This window comes from Hemicordylus capensis, chromosome 2 (genome assembly GCF_027244095.1).
Source record: "Hemicordylus capensis ecotype Gifberg chromosome 2, rHemCap1.1.pri, whole genome shotgun sequence".
In the NCBI taxonomy this organism is placed as follows: Eukaryota; Metazoa; Chordata; class Lepidosauria; order Squamata; family Cordylidae; genus Hemicordylus; species Hemicordylus capensis.
In genome coordinates, this window is record NC_069658.1 from 144695307 (window position 1) to 144714682 (window position 19376).

Sequence of the window (19376 nt, forward strand, 5' to 3'; positions counted from 1 at the left end):
TGCTGGGATGAACCACATGGGCTGGTCACACTGATGATGCCATCATGGTGACTGAGCAGCCTGGATAGCTCAACCCAGCAGATGACCGGCCCAGGTGAAAGCTAGGGCGAGAAGAGAGAGGGGGCAGCCAGGATGGGGTGGGAAGTGAGTATGGGAGACTGTTGTGGCCTGTTCTGCACCCGCCTGTACTGCCCTCCATCCCTTGCCACAATGGCACTGGCTGCCACTGCTTTGCAGGTTGTAGTCATTGCTCCCTAAGGGGCTTTCTGAGTGCATGTGTAGAAATCCCCAACTCCCCCCCCCGCCCCCACACACTTGCACTTTTCCAGGACACTGAACTTCCAGAAATTCAGTCCCCTATCATATTTCTGCTCACTCTTCTATGGAGTTATTAACACACTGGAGTTGTGCACTGGAGTTATTAACATACACATGCACACACACACACACACACACCAATATCCTAGACTTTCAATAATTGCTGAACTGAACTCATTTATATACGGTCAACGACCAAATAAACACTACAGCAAAGAGCAATACCGTACAATACAATGACATAAATAAAAATTTAAAAACCAGTTTGCAGACACCTTATTTTTCATGCCTCCAAACAAAAACAAGCAATCCTATGAGTAACTTCTTCGTGTCTATCGGCTAAAAAATAAACAATAAAATGTTCCTCAGACCAATCCAAATGTTTCTTTTGATAGGGGGCGATCTGAATGGAGCAGACAATAAAGGGCAGTTAAACAAAGTATGTGTTAATGTTTCCACCTCAGCAGCTCCACATGGGCACATACGTTCCTCCAAGGGGATCCCCCGAAATCTGCCCTCCAACACAGCTGAAGGGAGGACATTTTTTATTTTATTTTATTTTATTAATTTTTATATCCTACTCTTCCTTCAAGGAACCCAGAGCGGTGTACTACATACTTAAGTTTCTCCTCACAACAACCCTGTGAAGTAGGTGAGGCTGAGAGAGAAGTGACTGGCCCAGAGTCACCCAGCAAGTACCATGGTTGAATGGGGATTTGAACTTGGGCCTCCCCGGTCCTAGTCTGGCACTCTAACCACTACACCACGCTGACTCTCATTAAAATGGGCCTGAGAGAAGACCCTTCTCAGCCTGGATGTAGGCAAATGATTGCTGTTAAAAAGTAATAGATTTCCTCCACATATCCCCTATATTATGGAAAATGCTGAAATTATCACTGCATTTTGTTTGGTTTTTTCATGCTGTCAAGGCATTAGCGCAACAGGAATGCTGTTACACTGGTATTGCACTAGTCCGGTATAACATAACACCGAAGTTTTTAAAAAATGTGTTTCTCCCTGCCCACCCCCACAAAAGGGGGCACTTACATGGGTTAATCAGCAATAGCCAAAATGAGCCTTTGAAGTTCAACTGTGATCAATTTCATAAATAGGGACAAGATAATGTTGTTTATCCAGAAGCCTGGAAAATCAGAGAATCAGAGCGGGGGGGGGGGCAGTGGTGGTTGGGCTGGCCGGAGACGCAGATGTTCTGTGCCCGGCCCAGCTAGTTCCTAGTATTTACCCAAATTGAAGACAACTCTGAATTTAAGATGATTCCCTTCAAAATACGTGTTAAATTGTATTTACCTGAAAGGAACAGGACTCTGAATTTAAGACGACCCCCTGATTTCTAACACAAAAGAACTGGGGCGGGGGGACCTAGTCCTGGATTCAGGTAAATACAGAAATGTCTGCTGGTCAATTTCACCTCAGCTGCAAAATCCCAGAAGCATGCCTGTTAATCAGGGGCGTATCTAGGGGTAGGGCAGGCAGGGCACGTGCCCCGGGCACCACTTGAAGGGGGGCGCCATTTTGTAAAATTAATTTTTTTAAAAAAAATGGCTGCCAAAAACAAAATGGCCACCGTGCATGCTCAAATGGCCTCTGTGAGGCTCTAGGTCATGCCAAGCTTTGCAGAGGCCATTTGAGCATGCGCGGTGGTCATTTTGTTTTCAGTGGCCTTTTTTTAAAAAAAAAAGATTATTTTTAAAAACGGCCACTGCACATGCTTAAATGGTCCCTGCAAGGCCAGCGGGGTGAGGGGGAATCTTTGCAAATCCCCCCCCCAGCCTTTAGGAAGCCCCCCAAAGGGGCTACGGGTAAAAATAATAATAATAAAAATATAATAAGACACTGCACACATATTCAGATTGGCACTATGTACAGAGAATCAGGGCTTGTGAATACTGAGCTGACGCTTAAGAGCTAGGATTGTATTCATTTGCTCTTACTTTGCTTCTTGTGATAAGTAAGTTAAATGTGATGTCTTGCTAATATGGCTATTAATGGTGAGTTTGTCTTTGAATCAGTGTGAAACCCTTAATATTAAGGCCCACTGGGAGTTTCTTGCTCTCTTTCTCTCATTTTAACTGTCTTTCTGAAAGACTAGAATATATTCCAAGCAGTGACACAGTTTACTCTGCATATCCTTTAATTATTTACAGAGTATCTGGGAAAAGTCAAATTCTCCAGTGATTTTTAAAACGTATGTAATGGTGATGCTACAATGCATAGTAGAGAATTAGACAGGCACTTCTGTTTAGTTTTCCAAGTACATCTCCACATAGTATTTGGGTATTTCATGAGCCCCCACATACTGAAATTTGTAGTTTTCCAGCATTTTTTGGTCTGGCTAAGTCCACTGCTAAATAGTTTTTGAAATATTAAAAGATTAACGAGCTTGACTTGTATTTTTCAGCTGATATTATGGTAAAGTTATCTGAAAGATGGGTGTCAGATGCTTGGACAGGGGGCGCAATTTCAGTGTTTGCCCTAGGCGCTATTTTCCCTAGATACACCTCTGCTGTTAATTTGAACTGAGCTGGTCAATTTTACCAAGTCTCCCAAACCAACAAACAAAAGTAAGAAATGTGAGCTGGTCTTGCGGTAGCAAGCATGAATTGACCCGTTTGTTAAGCAGGGTCTGCCCTGGTTTGCATTTGAATGGGAGACATGTGTGTGCTCTGTTAGCTATTCCCCAGGGGATGGGGCTACTCTGGGAAGGGTACCAACATGCATTCTTACATGCAGAAGGTTCCAAAGTTCCCTCCCCGGCATCTCCAAGATAGGGCTGGGAGAGACTCCTGCCTACAACCTTGGAGAAGCTGCTGCCAGTCTGTGTAGACAATACTGAGCTAGATGGACCAATGGTCAGACTCGGTATAAGGCAGCTACCTATGTTCCTATGAGACAGTATCTAACAATCCAGACATTGTTGCTTCTTAAAGAATCACTTCCTGAAATGGTTTCCTCTCAATAAACCTTTCCTTTTAATGAGTTGGATGCAATCTTATGCATGCTTTCCTGGGAGTAAGCCCCATTAAACTTAATGGGACTTGTTTCCAAGTAAACATGCATCTATCTTCCTGCTGAGAATATAATTTCCTCCTTAATTTTCTTTTCTGATACTGTTTTAAAGCCTTCCTTGTTTGTGCTTCAACCACTGCCTATAAAGGGAAATCACTACAATGCTTATAAAATGGATATTTTGGATTCTCTATATACAATGGATTATTTGTCAGAATGGGTTAAATAGTGGATGCATGGTACTGTGAGACCAGCTGTGCCTGGCAAAACGTCCTCTTTCTCACAGCTATTAAAGATCTATCCTGTTTTTTGTTTGATCACTCCACTCCAGATTAACTAACCCAGACTAAATCAGTGCTTTTGTACTTACAGTAATGAAAGTAGATTCCTATCAATGGACATGCTCTGAAATGAGGATTGACACCTTGTTTTATTGACAAGTTTCCTGTGTTTTTAAAAGCTGCCCGATATGCAGACATTTAACTGGGAATCAAAGAGAGGCAGTGATGGAGAAATTTCCCTGGATAAAAAGCTCAGATCAGATCAGTGTACCACAGTACATCTGCCTCCCCTTACACAAAATGATTAACCACAATTTATTTTGCTTCACATTGGTTGCGTGTTATTGTTGGGCTTTTTATTTTATGCCAGGCTGCATTGCTCATGACACTATGGCCTTATTTGTCTGTTCTGAATGCAATCATGGCTAGGAGGGATGTGTGGGGATAATCTACTCACATGAACTGTCTTTAGAGTTGTAATCTTATACCAACAGAAGGTGGCCTAGAAGACAGCATTTCCCTATTCTCTAGGGCGAGGAGGTCAGCAACGGTCTCTATCATGAAGTTCCCTGTCAGGTAGAATCTGTAAATTTAAAATGAGCGTCTCTTCAGTAAAACCAAACTTCTCTGCTTAAGCTGGATCTACACATGCCATGGAATGAACTGATGGAACCTGAGATGGTAGAACAGACTGTAACACTTTGGCTTGCTGATGGGGGATACCATCTTTTAATGCTCATGTGTGGCGGTGGCGGTGGGGGGATGGGGTGGTACTGCAAGTAGAAAGCTAACACAGCAACACTATTGTAAATGTGTCATTGCCCATGATATATATATATATCAGTGGTGGCCAACTGAGACTCTCCAGCTGTTGGGCTACAACGCCCAAATCCCCAGTTGCAATTTTTTGCAGCTAGGGAAGATGAAAGTTGTCCAAGAACTGCTGGCAGGGGCATAGAAAGATTGTAGTGGACCCTGGGGAGGAAAGGGAAGCTAGGCCCCTGCTCCCCGCTGCCTTCACCTCGCCCCATATTTTTGCTACAGAAAAGCAAGCAGTCAGCTCATAGAAGCCACTACTGGTATGCTCCTTCCTTTCATCTTATACCCGTGTAGCCTTTTTCCAGGCTGCCTTTGAACGAGGTGGGGAGTGGGATCTCACACACTGACCCCTCTCCTGGCCGTCACAAATTCATCTGAAGTTTGGAACAGAGTGCATTCAATTGTACCTTCACAGACTCTATGTGCATTCCGTTATACCTTCGTAGACCCTATTCTGATCTTCAAAAGAATGCATGGAAGTCAAGAGTTGGGACAGAGCACATGGGCCTGATCCAGCCCCCCTCCTCCTCCACATCCTCAAAGCATGTGTGAAAATGATTCTAGTCCTTGGTCAAGCTTGTTTTTGCTGGTTTTTGTGGTACTTCACTCTGCACCCTGGAAAAACCAGAGCAAACCCGTTCTGTGGCCACTGCCGATGAATATGAATCTTGCTGTGACTTTGGGAAGCATCTATTGAAAATGGTCTCTGTGGATTAATATGCTCTCCCTCCCTGCACCCCTTTCATGCAGCACTTTCCGGACTGTTTTTGATTTGGGGTGGTTTAAAAATATCTAAAAGGATGGATGCATAAACATACTTGTGTTTATATACCTTTTAACACAGGGAAAAATAAATGCCATTGATAAGAAGAAAAGTGACTAGATCAGAAGCTGCTTGCAATCTGATTGTTTCCTGGCCCATGGGTTTGCATGCAGCCAGAGAAACTGGCTGCACGTTGGAAATATGGAAACAAAGTGAACAGTCCAGTTAGTGAAACTTCACATGCATATCCCGCCATTCTTTTCTGTATAGCAGTTATCAAGCTAGCATTGCTGGATCAGGGCTTATGCCACTGTTCTGATAAGGGACAAATATCTTCTGTTGCAGAGACATCACTGTCTAGAAAAGGCTTTGTGCAGAATCTGAGAGGGCACACATTTTATTCTCAATCAATGGGTGTATCCAAGCTACAGAGGAAATAGTAGAAAAAAGGAGGGGTCCCAACATAACAGTGAAATTTATCTGGGCTCAGCTGCATTTGGAAGCCTTGCCCTCACGCTTGGAGGAGCTGCCCATAAAGCCCAGATGCATGGAAAGCTAGCTGTAATGTCTCAGTGATGAGGCATTTTTGCATATGCACAGAAGGTGTTATTCCTTTGTATGCTTTAGCCCTACCATAGAAATCCAGTTCCAGAGCAAAGCAGAGGCAAAATTAATTATTTGTTGTCTCTAAGAAGCTTCAGGTTTCTATTATATAAAGAAATTCTGTGTGGCAGAGCTCCTTTATAATAGATGAGTGTGCACCAGTGTCAGAGCAGTTTTATTCCTGTGACCTTATTGGGTCTTCTGGATTTACATAAACTCTTGCGGGGTGTGTGTGTGGATTTTTAAATTTTTTATTTATTTATTATATTACAAAGAAGAAAGGAATTCCATCTCTTGAAATCAAAGCATACAAAGTTTTACACCAAGAATCAATTGTCAAGATAAAGTAAGAAGAGAGAGATTAAAAAAAAAACAAGACAGACAACTTCCACCAACTGGATTTCAATCATGAAATCATAGATCACAGATCAAAACCAGATCTCAGTTTTAAACTCTTGCCTGGGAAATGAAAGCATCCTGGGACAGACATGCATCTGTGTTCAAATGACATTGATAGGAATCTTAAGGTTCTTCCAAACAGCTTTTCTTTCTTTCTTTCCTTCCTTCCTTCATCTTGACTGCTCATTCTTGCTACAGCTGGTTTTTAATGACTAGAATAGGGCAGGTGTGGTGAACGGGGGTGGGGGATAACGACTTTCAAGTCAATAATATGGTGTGGTCAAATTTAAAAGCATTTAATGGGTTATGTTGGCTTTATTGGGTTGCTTTACTGTTACCTGCCCAAGCCCTTGGAGTGCAGCTTTAAAAAACTAAATATAATAAATCCCCCTTAGGCTACAATCCTAAATATACTTTCAGCTTGATCTCAAATGTATTTCTGGGAAGTAAAATCCCCCAGATAAAATGGGACTTCCTTTCTAGTGTCTATGCTTAGAACTATAGCCTTCCTAAGAAAAAAGTCCCACTGAGACCATGAACGTATATTTGGTGAACATACTTAAGATCAGCTTGTATTTAAATTATGCATATGATAAAGGTTTTCATGTTGCCTCAATCTATACATGTTTTGCTTAGAAGTAGCTCACTGGGATTTCAAAGTAAGTATGCATAGAGTTACACAGGATCACACTGTGTGTTAACTTAGTTACTCTCAGGTAAAGGTGCAAAAGATTGCAGCCTTATAATGTGATTCTGTACATATTTACTGAAAATTAAGTTGCGCTTAGTTCTGACCCTGGGGTGTGCTTCCCGTTAAATGCATAGAATAGCCACCCTAGCATTTTTCCTTCCCCCTCCAGTTTTTCCCTTTAAAAATCAAGTTTTTCTTTTAATGTAAATCATCCTACCTACAACACATTCTCCTGGGATTGCCAACTGTAGTTACTGGCACTGCTCCTCTGCGTTTTGCAATAGCTTAACATGCAGAAGCGAAACAGGCATGGCAATAATTGATGGGAAAGATTCGCCTGCTAAATCTGTGCATGGCGGGCTGCTGTTAAAAGCACAGGCACGGGGCCAAGTAAAGGCCGTCCAGCAGACCTCCACTGAATGCTGGCTTAAGAACCTTGGATAGAGCTTGTCAAGAACTTCTCTTTTGCCAGTCTCAGAAGTTCAAGACTGCCTGTTTCTCATTTCCTCTTCCTTCCAAAGGAAACGGCTGCTCAGCTTTCTGCCACATTTTTCTGGAATTGATTGTGCAAGCATAAGTAGAACTTTATCTCTTAATTTCCCAGAACGTTCCTGCACAATCAGGGGTACCTCCCTGACCACGAGTTCTGCTGGAAGGCCACGCTGAGAAGGGCAGGGCCAATCCCCACTCCCCTCAAGTGGCCTGGTGGAAAGGGGAAGGCCTGTAGCTCAGTGGCAGAGCCCCCACTTGGCACGTGGCAGGTCCCAGATCCAATCCCTGGCACGGCGAGCCAATGCCAGTCATTGTGGTGGGCCGTACTGATATAGCTGGGCCAGTAGTCTGACTAGGTATAAGGCAGCTTCATATGTCCCACTGATGCAGCATCCCTCTTTCACCCCTAGCTTTGCCATGAGAGGGAAGCACACATCACTCCGCAGAGGACCGGATTGGGCTCAGGGGTCTCCAGATTTTGATCCCACCCCTAGTACTAAGGGTTTCGATCCCAACCCTAGTACAAAGCACACCGCTGCCTTTGAACAGAACAGAAGACACGTGCACGTTTAGTTTAGCGACCTCACTTGCAATGTTCAAGCTCTTTGTGAGTGTATGGTTTGTTTTAGGAATTTATGATTTCGTTTTTCTGCTAAGAGAAATAACCAAAGCAAAAAGATCAGTAAAATACTTAGGACCTTTAAAAATGTCCTTCATAGAAATACTCAATTGAAAAGCAAACTTCTAGTTAAAGTCCAGCCAAAGCAGACAATCGTTACTTTAATAAGTGGGGAGATTCTTGTAAATGTGCCCAGATACCTGTTAGCCCAACGCAGACAGAGAGGAAATGAGAACCTGAAGTGGTGCCCCTCTGCCCAGTCTGCTGCCATCCCTAGGCCTTGGACAAGCTTTTTCTCTACCACCTTGAAAATATGCTGAATTATTTCAAACAAAAAAGAAAACATTGCATAATATGTGAGTACCTGCGAATATATCACATAACCTCTGATGCCAACGGGCATCAGACTCCCCTATCTTATCCCAATTACCAGGACTGTTATTGGATGCTCTGAGCCCAATGAATTTGAAACATCCTCCTGGTACCACATAGAGGCAGCCACTTCCAACACAGCGGTCTCCACTCAATCCCTCACATGTCTGGCACTGGTGTGTGTGTGTGTGTGTGTGTGTGTGTGTGTGTGTGTGTGTGTGTGGTGCGGGGTGCTTTTCCACTTCAACTGGAACCTGCAGGGCCAGCAAGGAAGGCTCACAAGGACATCTGGGAAATGTAGTTCCTTCCAGCTCAGGATCGGAATATCCAATGCACAGCCTTACCTGTTACCATGGTCCCCCTTCACAAACTGAGCCAGCGTGGTGTAGTGGTTAAAGTGCTGGACTAGGAACGGGGAGACCCGAGTTCAAATCCCCATTCAGCCATGAGACTTGCTGGGTTACTCTGGGCCAGTCACTTCTTTCTCAGCCTAACCTACCTCACAGGGTTGTTGTGAAGAGAAACTTAAGTATGTAGTACACCGCTCTGGGCTCCTTGGAGGAAGAGCGGGAAATAAATGTAAAAAGCAAGCAAAGCAAAAGCAAGCACTCTAGAGTCATTGTGAGCCCTTTGGGGACAGGGATCCATCTTATTTATTTCTTATTTCTCTGTGTAAACTGCCCTGAGCCATTTTTGGAAAGGGCGGTATAGAAATCAAATAAGTAAATAAATAAATAAATAAATTTCTCTATGGTGCAGTCTAGAGATGTGAAGGGCAGGGGAAGGGGACAGAAAAAATGGGGTGGGGGGACCAGGTCCCCCCCTCCCAATTTTAGAAGCACTTGTTGTTTTTCTGAACAATTGAAAGAAAAAAGGATTATGAAATATTTTCTTTGGGAATTATGAATAAAATATATATTTTTAAGGGGTTCAGATTGAATATATCTGGAAAAATCAACAGTTTTGAACAGAAACATAGCTGGAGGTGAAAGGGTTGTTATGCAGCCCCCTTCACTTTACCCATTTTTAGCTCACAATTGCAGCTACTGAGGCTGCTTTTGGATTCAAGAAGCTGGGAAACATGGAGATTACTGCATACGGTTTCAGCTGGGGAATACACCAAGGAGCCATGGAAGGAGAGGTGGCCCTCTCCTTTCCCTAGGACTGGAGGGTTGCTGTCTTTTTTATTTCCTGTTCTCTCATTACTTTTAACAATAGATGACACACCAAAACTGAGGAGTGGATTTATGGTACTGTTGGAGATAAGAGTCCCAGTGCATCAACCTTTTGCACTGACTATCCTAATGACCACTAGGGGCATTGGGAGTAGAGGTGGCTAGTGAGGGGTCTCCGTACCTGTCTCTGCTTGCCTCTACTCTATGACCCATGCCTTGATTCCTTAGGTACTTCCTGTGATGAGTCAGTCCTCTTCCTTTCCTCTTAGAGAACAGATAGAAACATCTATCTGTCTCCCTACCTATTTACTATGTAGCCTATAGATAGGATTAGGTCTTTCCTATCCAAAGTGTAAAGGTAAAGTGTGCCGCTGAGTTGATGTCGACTCCTGGAGACCACAAAGCCCTGTGGTTGTCTTTGGTAGAATACAGGAGGGGTTTACCATTGCCTCCTCCCACGCAGTATGAGATTGTACTTCACCAATAAATCTACTTAGTAATTAGATTCTACAAGAATCTCCACGCGTCTTCTATAAATAGCTGAAATAACTAAACTCTGCATTCTGCTCTGTGAATGGAGTGGCTAGCTTCTTTAGTGCTCTGCTAATTAATCACAAAACCTATCATGGGTAAATTACACCCTCCAACAAGTACATAGAAAAATAAATAAATAATGAGGCTATTCACACAGTCCCCGCTGGGCCGGGACAGGGTGGTGGTGGAGGGGAAAGCAGGGTTTCACCTACCTTCCCCCCAGACAATCCTTTGCTAAATCTTTGGCACACTGCCACAAGCCCAGATGATCTGCACTGCTCTGTGCACCGTGGATCGTTTGAGGCTGGGACTCACTTTCCCAGCCTCCAAATATCCCTCAATGTACTAAGCAGTGTGGTGCCATTGGAGGAATCCCCAGGAGTCAGGCACTCTAGGCACCCAACTCTGTGAGTGCTTGAGCTGCAAGCAGCCCGAGAATGCACACACAACCCTGGCGCCAGGGTTAAGGGCATGCTTGCTCCCTTAACCTTGGCTAAAAGCTAGGGTACAAAGTAGGGTTCGGCAGGCGGGCAGCGCCAGGATCCACGTAGATCCTGGTGATGCACATGAGCAGCCTAACCTAGGCTGGGCTGCTCATGATTACAGCCTTAATAAATAAGATGGTTTCCTGTCCCTAAAAAGCACTCTCTCCCTCTCTCCTTCTCTCTCTCTCTAGCGCGCGCGCGCGCACACACACACACACACACACACACACACACACACACACCACCACCACCAGCAGCCACAGCCACTAGAGGTTGGTTAGGGCCAATTGCTCTCCCCCTGCTAAATATTGAGATCATTCACACAATTAAAATCTGAATTCTACCCGGGTTTGGGAGCTATGTGTACTCCCAATTTCCAGTTGTGTGGAAGCAAGTTAAGAGGGAAACCTGGGTAGAAGTGATTGTATGGAAGCAAGGTAGGAGGAAAAGCTACCCAGCTTTTCCTCCTACCTTTATTCCACACAATCACTTCTCCCTCCTTCTACCTAGTTGTTTGCTAGGCAACAAAAACCTAGGTTTTTGCTAAGTAGCAAAAAGCGGCACACAACCAAAAAAAATGGAAGCACATCTAGCTCCCAAACCTGGATAGGACACAGTTTTTGGTTGTGTGAATGACCTCCAGGTGTAAACTCCCCCCCCCCCATTTTTTGATGTTAGAAATGGGGGGGGGTTCCCTCTTAAATCCAGAGTTCTCTTCCTTTTGTGTAAATGCAGGCACAACCTGTGCTTACCCTCCATTTTTTAAGAGGGTCGTCTTACATTCAGTCATCTTCTATTCAAGTAAATACAAGTAGTTTGGCCCTTAAGCTAATCTATAAGAAGGAACGTGGAAGTTCATGTGCGATGCTGCTGCACAATATATTACAAGATCTTTGGGTGCCCATGCTGTCCTGGTTGTGCCCAGGACACAAAACAGATGTTGCTCTCATCCCACTCTAGCACACTACTGAATTAAAGTACATGATAAAGAGACAAAAACAGAAGCAGCTTTGTGTTTACCTGTGATCTGCAATTCAGACATTCTTTATTGCTAGAAATTCTGTTTGCTGTTGTCTTCTCAAATTAATTGACTACAGTTTTTTGGAGAATCTTGCACGACAACTTAGCTGTACAACAAGCAGGACAATCAAGAGCTTCTGGAGGTTCTGCCAAAATCCTCCATTCCCCTATGTTTTGATCGAGCATGTATGCCTGGCGATTGATCGTATATTCCTCTGGGCGTTTGTCACCCGGACAAATGAGTCCACCACACACAAACACCTTGTTCTTCCCAACAGAGCACACTGCATGCGACAGATCCAAGCTATAGTTATTTGGCAAAAGAGGCACAAGGCTTGTGGATTTGTTCATTTTAACCTTCTGCAGGTTTATTTCCACACTCTCTTTGTGGCTCTGTACACACAAGATGTTCTCCTGCGGAAAGAACAGCAAAGGCTTGTGGTTGAACTGAATAGGAAATGTGATGTACTGCACCACGTTTCTGGTTTGAGTGTCAAAGCAATCCACCACGCCCACGCGGGAGAAGCGCCCATTCACCAAGCATCTCCCCGTCACAATGTAAATTGTTTTCTCTTCCTTGGTGATCAGAGCAGTGGCATCCATAGGTATGCTCATCTTCCCAGCAAGAATCCACTTCTCTTTCCCATCATCATACTTGTAGATACTCGAAATGTATTTTCTTGGGGCTGTGCTCCCTCCAATGGAGTATACTGCCCCCCCACAAGTCACCATGGTGTGGAAGACCAAGCCTACTGGCAGATCCGGAAGCTTGATCCAGGAGTTGGTGTCCATATCATACTTCCAGGCTGTCTTCAACCCAGAGATCTGTTCCGTTGTTCCTCCAGACACATAAATGTATTTCCCTAATGATGTTGCACTGAGAGCAGCTGCTTTGTAAGGCATCTCTGTGAGTTTCAGCCAGATGTTCTCCCCAACGATGTAAGCAAAGACCCCGTTGTTGAACTTCCCCTGCTCTTTTTGTCCTCCTAAAACCACCACAGCATCCACTAATGCCCCTTTCCTTTGGTAAAGCATCAGGCTTTGAGGACTCCCATGTTTCCGGTCACTCAAAACACTCTCTATTCGGGACAGGGGGACAGCGTGGTCGTCAAAGAGCATCACTTCACGGCAAGCAGCATGCAGTGTCTTGTTAGAAATTGCAGTTAAGTGTATGTAAGCAAAATATTTCTTAAAAAACTTCTGCCTCTCAGCCTTTTTGTGATTCACCCACTGGAGGAGAGCCAGGAAGGCTTGGTCCTCATTTTGCACGTGAAGATTATCATCCCTAAGGAGCTTGCCGAAGATGTTAGGAGGACAATACACGAGGTCTACGATCCCCTCAGGGCTTGCCCAGTAGTTAAAGTTGTCTCGTACACTTTCATAGGCACAGGTTCCCACCTCTTTCATGTCATATGTGGTGGCCAAGAGCATGTAGTACAGGCAGTTGTCCTTCCGGAGGGACCTGAGGAGGTAGTCGGAGCAATGGTTTTTTAGGGTCTGGGAACTGAAGTACTTGGCTCCCTTCAGCAGGTCCTCAACGTTCTTCTCTGAAATCACAACCTTCCCAGTATAAAAGTATTCCAGAAGCTGTTCTACCAAGGCAGGGCTCAGGAACTTGTTATCGATGATGATATAGAGTTCGTCATCAGTTTTCATGTCATTGCTGGCTATCAGGTTCCTTATATGGGAGGACACCGCTGCTAAAACATTGAGGTGGGCATAGAAGACCTTCTGGTCCACACTGAGGGCCACGTCACAAAACTCTTTGTTTTTCCTTTGCTTGTTGAGAGCCTGCATCATAAAACTGTTGTGGTTCTTTTCTGTAAACTGCATCCTCATGTTGATAGTCAGGCTTGCCTAGAATTAAGGAAGATGGTGTACCCATAGAGGACTCTTTGCCCAGTTGTTGGAAAGCCCACATTAGGCACAAAGGAGTGATGTCATCAAATATAACTGCCGGGTCACAATTACCTGTGTCATGTACTGAAAAGAACCTTTTCAAGTTACCCCTCTTGTACCAAGAGAGAATCAGTCTCACTGCAGCTAGAAATGGCACAAAAAGAAAGAAGCGCCATAGATAACAGGTAAAGATGCTTCCACGATCTATCAGACATTGCCTATTACTAAGGAAATGTTGGGATCTGGGAAGATGGTGGTTATGTGTTGGTCATAGTCATCCTGGGATCCATTCTAGTCTAATGTATGAGGTTTCACTTCATACAATCCAACTGACAAAGCATTTCATTCCCAGGAGCAGAACCAGTTTGAGTGCGGTGGGGCCATGACAAAGGAGATATTCCTTTGATCTGACCTGGAAGGTACACTTGAATGGGGTGGGGGACACAAATGACCCTAGGCCCCTGAGGGAGGGGGGCCCACCAGCTGTGTGACAGCCTGCTCTTGGCTCTCCCCCTCAGACTTCTCTAAAGAAGAAGGTGGGGCCATCTTCACTTTTTGTTTCAGGGCCTACTCCAATGTTGCTATGCCCCGGATGTGACTTGGTGTCATAATTTCATAGGGCTTGGTGAAGGGCCTTGAATCCTTGGAAGTGTGAACAAGTAGGAGCATAGGAAACTGCCTTATATCGAGTCATCTATCTATCTGCCTTATACCGAGTTATCTAAGTCCATTTAGCTCAATATTGTCTACACTGACTGGTAGTGAAGGTTTCAGTCAGAGGTTTTTCCTAGTCCTACCTGGAGATGCCAGGGATTGAACCTGGGACCTTCTGCATGCAAAGCCAGATGCTCGGCCACTGAGCTACAGCCCCATCTCCAAATACCTGCCCTGCTAAAAAGTAAACCAGAGCAGGCGTGCCATTTGGAGGGGGAAAGAGGGTGACTTTCCTTGGGCATAAGACTACATGCAATTATTATGCAAGAGCATCTCTGTTTCTGGCCAACTCGCTGGTTCTACACCCTGAGCAACTGCTGCTAGAAACCATTACGTGTACTAGATGTACATGCCAAACATTCACATTCCTTTCCTTCTTTTTTAAAAAAAGGTCACTTTGACCTACGTTGACTGAGTTGCTATAGTTATTATGAGAAAGTACAGTGTCACCACAACAAATAATCTCAAAATGAACTGCTTTTTTGCAATTTAATCTTGAATGTATGATCCAACAGCATGCTTGCAAACATGCTGAGAATTGCCCCTCCCCACAAAGAATGACATCTCTTTCCCTTCCGCATCTGCTTCCTGAGGTCTCCCCCCCCCCCACCACCACCACCACCACCACCACTGGAATCTGAAATGACCAGCAGTAGGACAAGTTTACATGGGCACCAGAGGTTAGCCAAATTGGGCATGGGCAATAGCTAAGAGCCCACACCCATCAGAGGGCCCACCTGGTTGGGTCAATCCCTGAACCACTCAGGATTTTCAGAAGTTTCAAAGTCATGGGGAGGGAAAAGAAAAACCCAGGCTGCTTGCATTGCTTCTTTAAACCTCCCTGCATGTCAGCTGAGAAGCAGGGAGAGTGGCTATTTAAACTTTACACCTCCTCCTCCCTCCCCCCACCCCCGCCCCCGCTTCTCCGCTGACACACCTGGAGATTTAAAGCTAAAATAGCCACTCTCCCAATGCAGGCTGCTCCATCCACTCTCACCGTGAGAGTGGATTGTGTAGCTAAGGAACCTAACCCCATTTTGGGGGTTTGGTCAAGCACTCCAATATCACAGCTTCCATGAACATTACTCCCACCCATGATATTAGAGTGCCTCCTGGATTTCAATTCTTGAACTTGCCTAGCAGTGTAAAGTGTGCCGTGGAGTCAGCGTCGACTCCTAGTGCCCACAGAGCCCTGTGGTTTTCTTTGGTAGAACATAGGAGGGGTTTACCATTGCCTCCTCCTGTGCAGTATGAGATGATGCCTTTCAGCATCTTCCTATATCACTGCTGCCCAATATAGGTGTTTCCCCTAGTCTGGGAAACATACCAGTGGGGATTCGAACTGGCAACCTCATGCTTGCTCCACAAGTCATTTCCCGCTGCACCATTAGGTGCAATCTACTCAAAATGACTCTGCCCAGTCAACGATGGGCCTCACCTACTGGTATACAATGTTTCCATATCATATTTAAACTACCGTTTTGAAGACACAAAATGAACCATGTACAATTTTATTTATTATTATTATTATTATATTAATATTATTAATATTATTATTCTATTATGTCGAATTTTCCCTTTTTAAAAAATGAAGGCATTTATACTTTTAAATGTCACAAGTATACTAAGCTCATCAATAATTACAAATATATGTAGTGCTAAAGAATGACCTGTAAGATACAATTCATGTCCTTCATTCTGTGGATCTTGCTGTCACAATGGATGGGACGAGGGGGCAACAGACTTCAAGCTACCCATTCTGCAGGCCACTCCTGCTGCCATGACTGACTCCCTTTGCCCACTGTAAGCTTTGAGGCATCACGTTTGTGAATCCATAGTCCTGACAGCCACAGGGCTGTCAGGACCATGGACTATTCTTTTTTGTTGAAAAGAAGCATACACATATTTTTAATCATGACCCTAGGGCTGTCAGAGTGGAGAAGTGGCGACTAACAAGATGCTGGTGGTGGTGAAAAATATGTGTATGCTTCTTTTCAACAGAAGCATTCTCAATGCAATTTGCATGGCAAAACAAGACAGTTCCCTAATCTAACAAGAGACACAGAGGAGACAGCAGCAAACAGCCAGTGTGGTGCTGTGGTTAAAGGGCTGGACTAGAATTGGGGAGGCTCAAGTCCCAATCCCTACTCAGCCATGAAACTCACTGGATGGCCATGGGCCAGTCACTCCTCTCTCAGCATAACCTACCTCACAGGGCTGCTGTGAGGATAAACATAACCACGCACACCACTCTGGGCTCCTTGGAGGAAGAGCAGGATATAAATGTAAACAAAATAAATCAATACATGCTGGGATAGGTGCCTTGCTGGGCGGAATGCAGACCATTGCTCTCTCCTTCTTTGTATAAGAGATTCACCACGGAAAAGGTGCCTCTTTGCTCAGCTAGTAGGGCTTACTTATGGCTCCTGTCCATGTGGTCCAGTTAGTACATCAAACGTTGATTCCAACAGCAGCCACCCAGATGTCTCTTAGCACTCGCAAGTAGGACGTGATGAGTGACATTGCCTAGCTGTTTATCTTCAGCATCTGATATCCAGAGCCCCTGGTGGCGCAGTGGTAAAACTGCGGCCCTGTAACCAGAAGGTTACAAGTTCGATCCTGACCAGGGGCTCAAGGTTGACTCAGCCTTCCATCCTTCCGAGGTCGGTAAAATGAGTACCCAGAATGTTGGGGGGCAATATGCTAATCATTGTAAACCGCTTAGAGAGCTCCGGCTATAGAGCGGTATATAAATGTAAGTGCTATTGCTATTGCTGTCCAGAGGCATATTGCCTCAGCATGCGCAGGTTCCAAATAGTTTGCATGGCTAATACTAGCTGATAAACCCGAGGCTCCCAACCTTGGGTCTCCAGCTGTAGCTGGACTACAACTCCTACCATCTCTGACCATTGGCCGCTCTGGCTGGGGATGATGGGAGCTGTAGTCCAGCAACAGCTGGAGGGCCAAAGTTGTGCAGCCTTGTGCTAGGCTTGAAAGTCTAATGTCCACACTTTAAATTGGATTAAAAAGTATGCCCGTATAGGTCAGGCCAGAATAGGTAGGAATGGGAGCAAGTGACTCACTCAGGGGCACAGATATAATTGAAGGAGGTGTCCCTGAGCCCATGAGAGATGGTGGTGGAAGGGACCTTGGCTGGGAATCAGTCCACTCTTCACTGCCCCCTCCTGCCTCCCTGACTCAGTGGCAAGTTGCTGGCTCCTGACTAGAGTGTGGTTATTTGCACAGAAGCAAGAGAGAGGGGCTATGCCAATAATGTCCCCCCCCCCCCCGCCGCCGCATTGTGATGATCAAAACTGGGGAGGAGACAAAATCCCTCCTCTAGCTGTGAGGAGTCCTGGCTAAGCTGCCTGCCACTATCCACTTTTTCATATGAGCAGATTCCCCCTCCCAAGGGAATATTCTGGGAGAATAAAGTGGAGAACCCCTCCCTACAAGAAAGGCTTGAACGGGCTTAGGCCTTCAGGAGCATGTGACTAGGGCAGGTCTCACAATAAGGAGTGACACTCTAAAACAGCAAGGATTTGTTTATAATTGGATGATCCAGAAAACTGTCAAAGCATCAACGATTTCTGCTTCTATTCAGCCCAGAAGTCCAGGGGTAAGTGCCTCTGCCCACAAATGCACAAATCAAGCCTGGATGTGGCCAATGCATGAATAACCAAAGCCTCTTCTAGATAGGACCACAGCTGGCATACTAATCAAATTTGCCAAAAGGTGGTGGGGGCCACAGCAGTCACTTGAGCCTCCAGGGACCCATCAGAGTCCAGCAATGTCACAGACAGCCCAGCTCTGTTCAGACTGACTTGGAAGTGAGCCCCACTAATTTGAATGGGACAGACTCCCAAGTAAACATCCAGAGCACTGCAGCCTTAGCATTCTTCCTCTTTCCGAATCAACGTGTTTTTGTTCACTGCTCTCTGTGAAAAGCCTTTCAGCTTCCTGACTCTGTAGGCTAAACTAGAGTGCTGTAGGAGGAAGGGTGGCTGCTCTTGTAGCTGACTCACCCTCCAGATGTTCTCATTTTCTTGTCACAGTAGTGCAATGTCCCCCTTAACAACAGGACAGTGAATAACAGTGTTTAGTATTTGCATTAAAGGGGCAGAGAAGCAACATGGCAAAGTAGAGGGTATCTCTGCTGGATAGGGGCGGCCCCAGGTATCGTGGCACTTGAGGCAAGGGCTTGCCCCATGTCTCTGGTTTTGGTCCCCCCCACTCTTTCAAAACCAGCCCTTGTAAGCTTTGAAAGTGCATAGGGGGGCAGGGAGGAGGAAAAGCTGCCAACAACCTCTCCTCCTCTCCTTATGCTTCTTACAAGCTTCGCAAAGAGCGTAAGGAGAGCCATTCCTTGCAAAGATCAGTTCAGTCCCAAAGAGCGGCTGACACCCCAGTAATCTGCCGCCTGAGGTGACTGCCTCAACTTGCCTCATGAAAAAGCCATCCCTGCTGCTTGCAATATGGGTATTGTCATAGGACGTCCTCCAGGTAGGGTTGCCAGTGCCAACTGACCTGGAATTCTGATGTTCCTGTTCCCTTAACAGCAGCTTAATCACCAGAAATCAGCAGGTGAAGCTTTTCACAGGATAGGGATAAACATAAAAGCTGTGCATTGCTTCCCCAGTCCCTTCACTCAAATTGAGGCAAGAAAGTGGGGCTGATGATGTAATTCCTCTCCTTCTCCATACGTGGAATGGAAAGGCATGTCTAAGGCTGTAATCATTTGCTAATACCAGTAGATCACACTACTGTTAAAAAGCACAGGAATAGAGGGTGGTGAAAAGTTGGCAACTTCACCCACAAGTGCCAGTACAGGGACTCAAAAATTACATTTTGGAACTCTAAAACATTATGATTGTATGAGAAACTCTAAAGCTGAGACCCTTTACACACATTGCCGTAAATTCCACAGAAGACCAGGGAACTTGATTCCAAGCACAGAAGCACGGGATTGCACTGTATGTTGAGCTTTTTATATTAATTGTAGTGGTGGCCAGTTTGTTGTTTGTGTTCTCTTTGCTCTTTTTAACTGACTGGCTTGATTTGCTGTTACTTCTGGTAATGTTATTGTTGCACTTCTGCTTTTTTGCTGCTGTTACTGTTCTATAATTGTTTTCATCTGTTGTGGTTTGTTTTGGATGGAAAGCAGG

General features: G+C 45.0%; 1 protein-coding gene across 2 annotated transcripts; it reads right to left on the minus strand.

Moving 5' to 3' along the window:
* Positions 1-4192: 4192 nt before the first annotated feature.
* Positions 4193-13656, minus strand: CCIN (calicin). Of its 2 annotated transcripts, XR_008316890.1 has the most exons (2): positions 11599-13656; positions 4193-4209 (listed from the first exon to the last, which is right to left on the minus strand). XR_008316890.1 is itself a non-coding variant. In XM_053299467.1 (1 exon), the coding sequence occupies exon 1, from the start codon at positions 13435-13437 to the stop codon at positions 11662-11664; it is 1776 nt and encodes a 591-aa protein (XP_053155442.1). In that variant the 5' UTR covers positions 13438-13656; the 3' UTR covers positions 11588-11661. The 2 variants fall into 2 exon arrangements, 1 of the variants encoding a protein (XP_053155442.1); XM_053299467.1 differs by lacking the exon at positions 4193-4209 and having other exon boundaries at positions 11588-13656.
* Between the last annotated feature and the right edge of the window lie 5720 nt (positions 13657-19376).

Bases quoted from the DNA above. Each gene is read 5' to 3' on its own strand.
- CCIN (XM_053299467.1), bottom strand. From the start codon at position 13,437: ATGAGGATGCAGTTTACAGAAAAGAACCACAACAGTTTTATGATGCAG.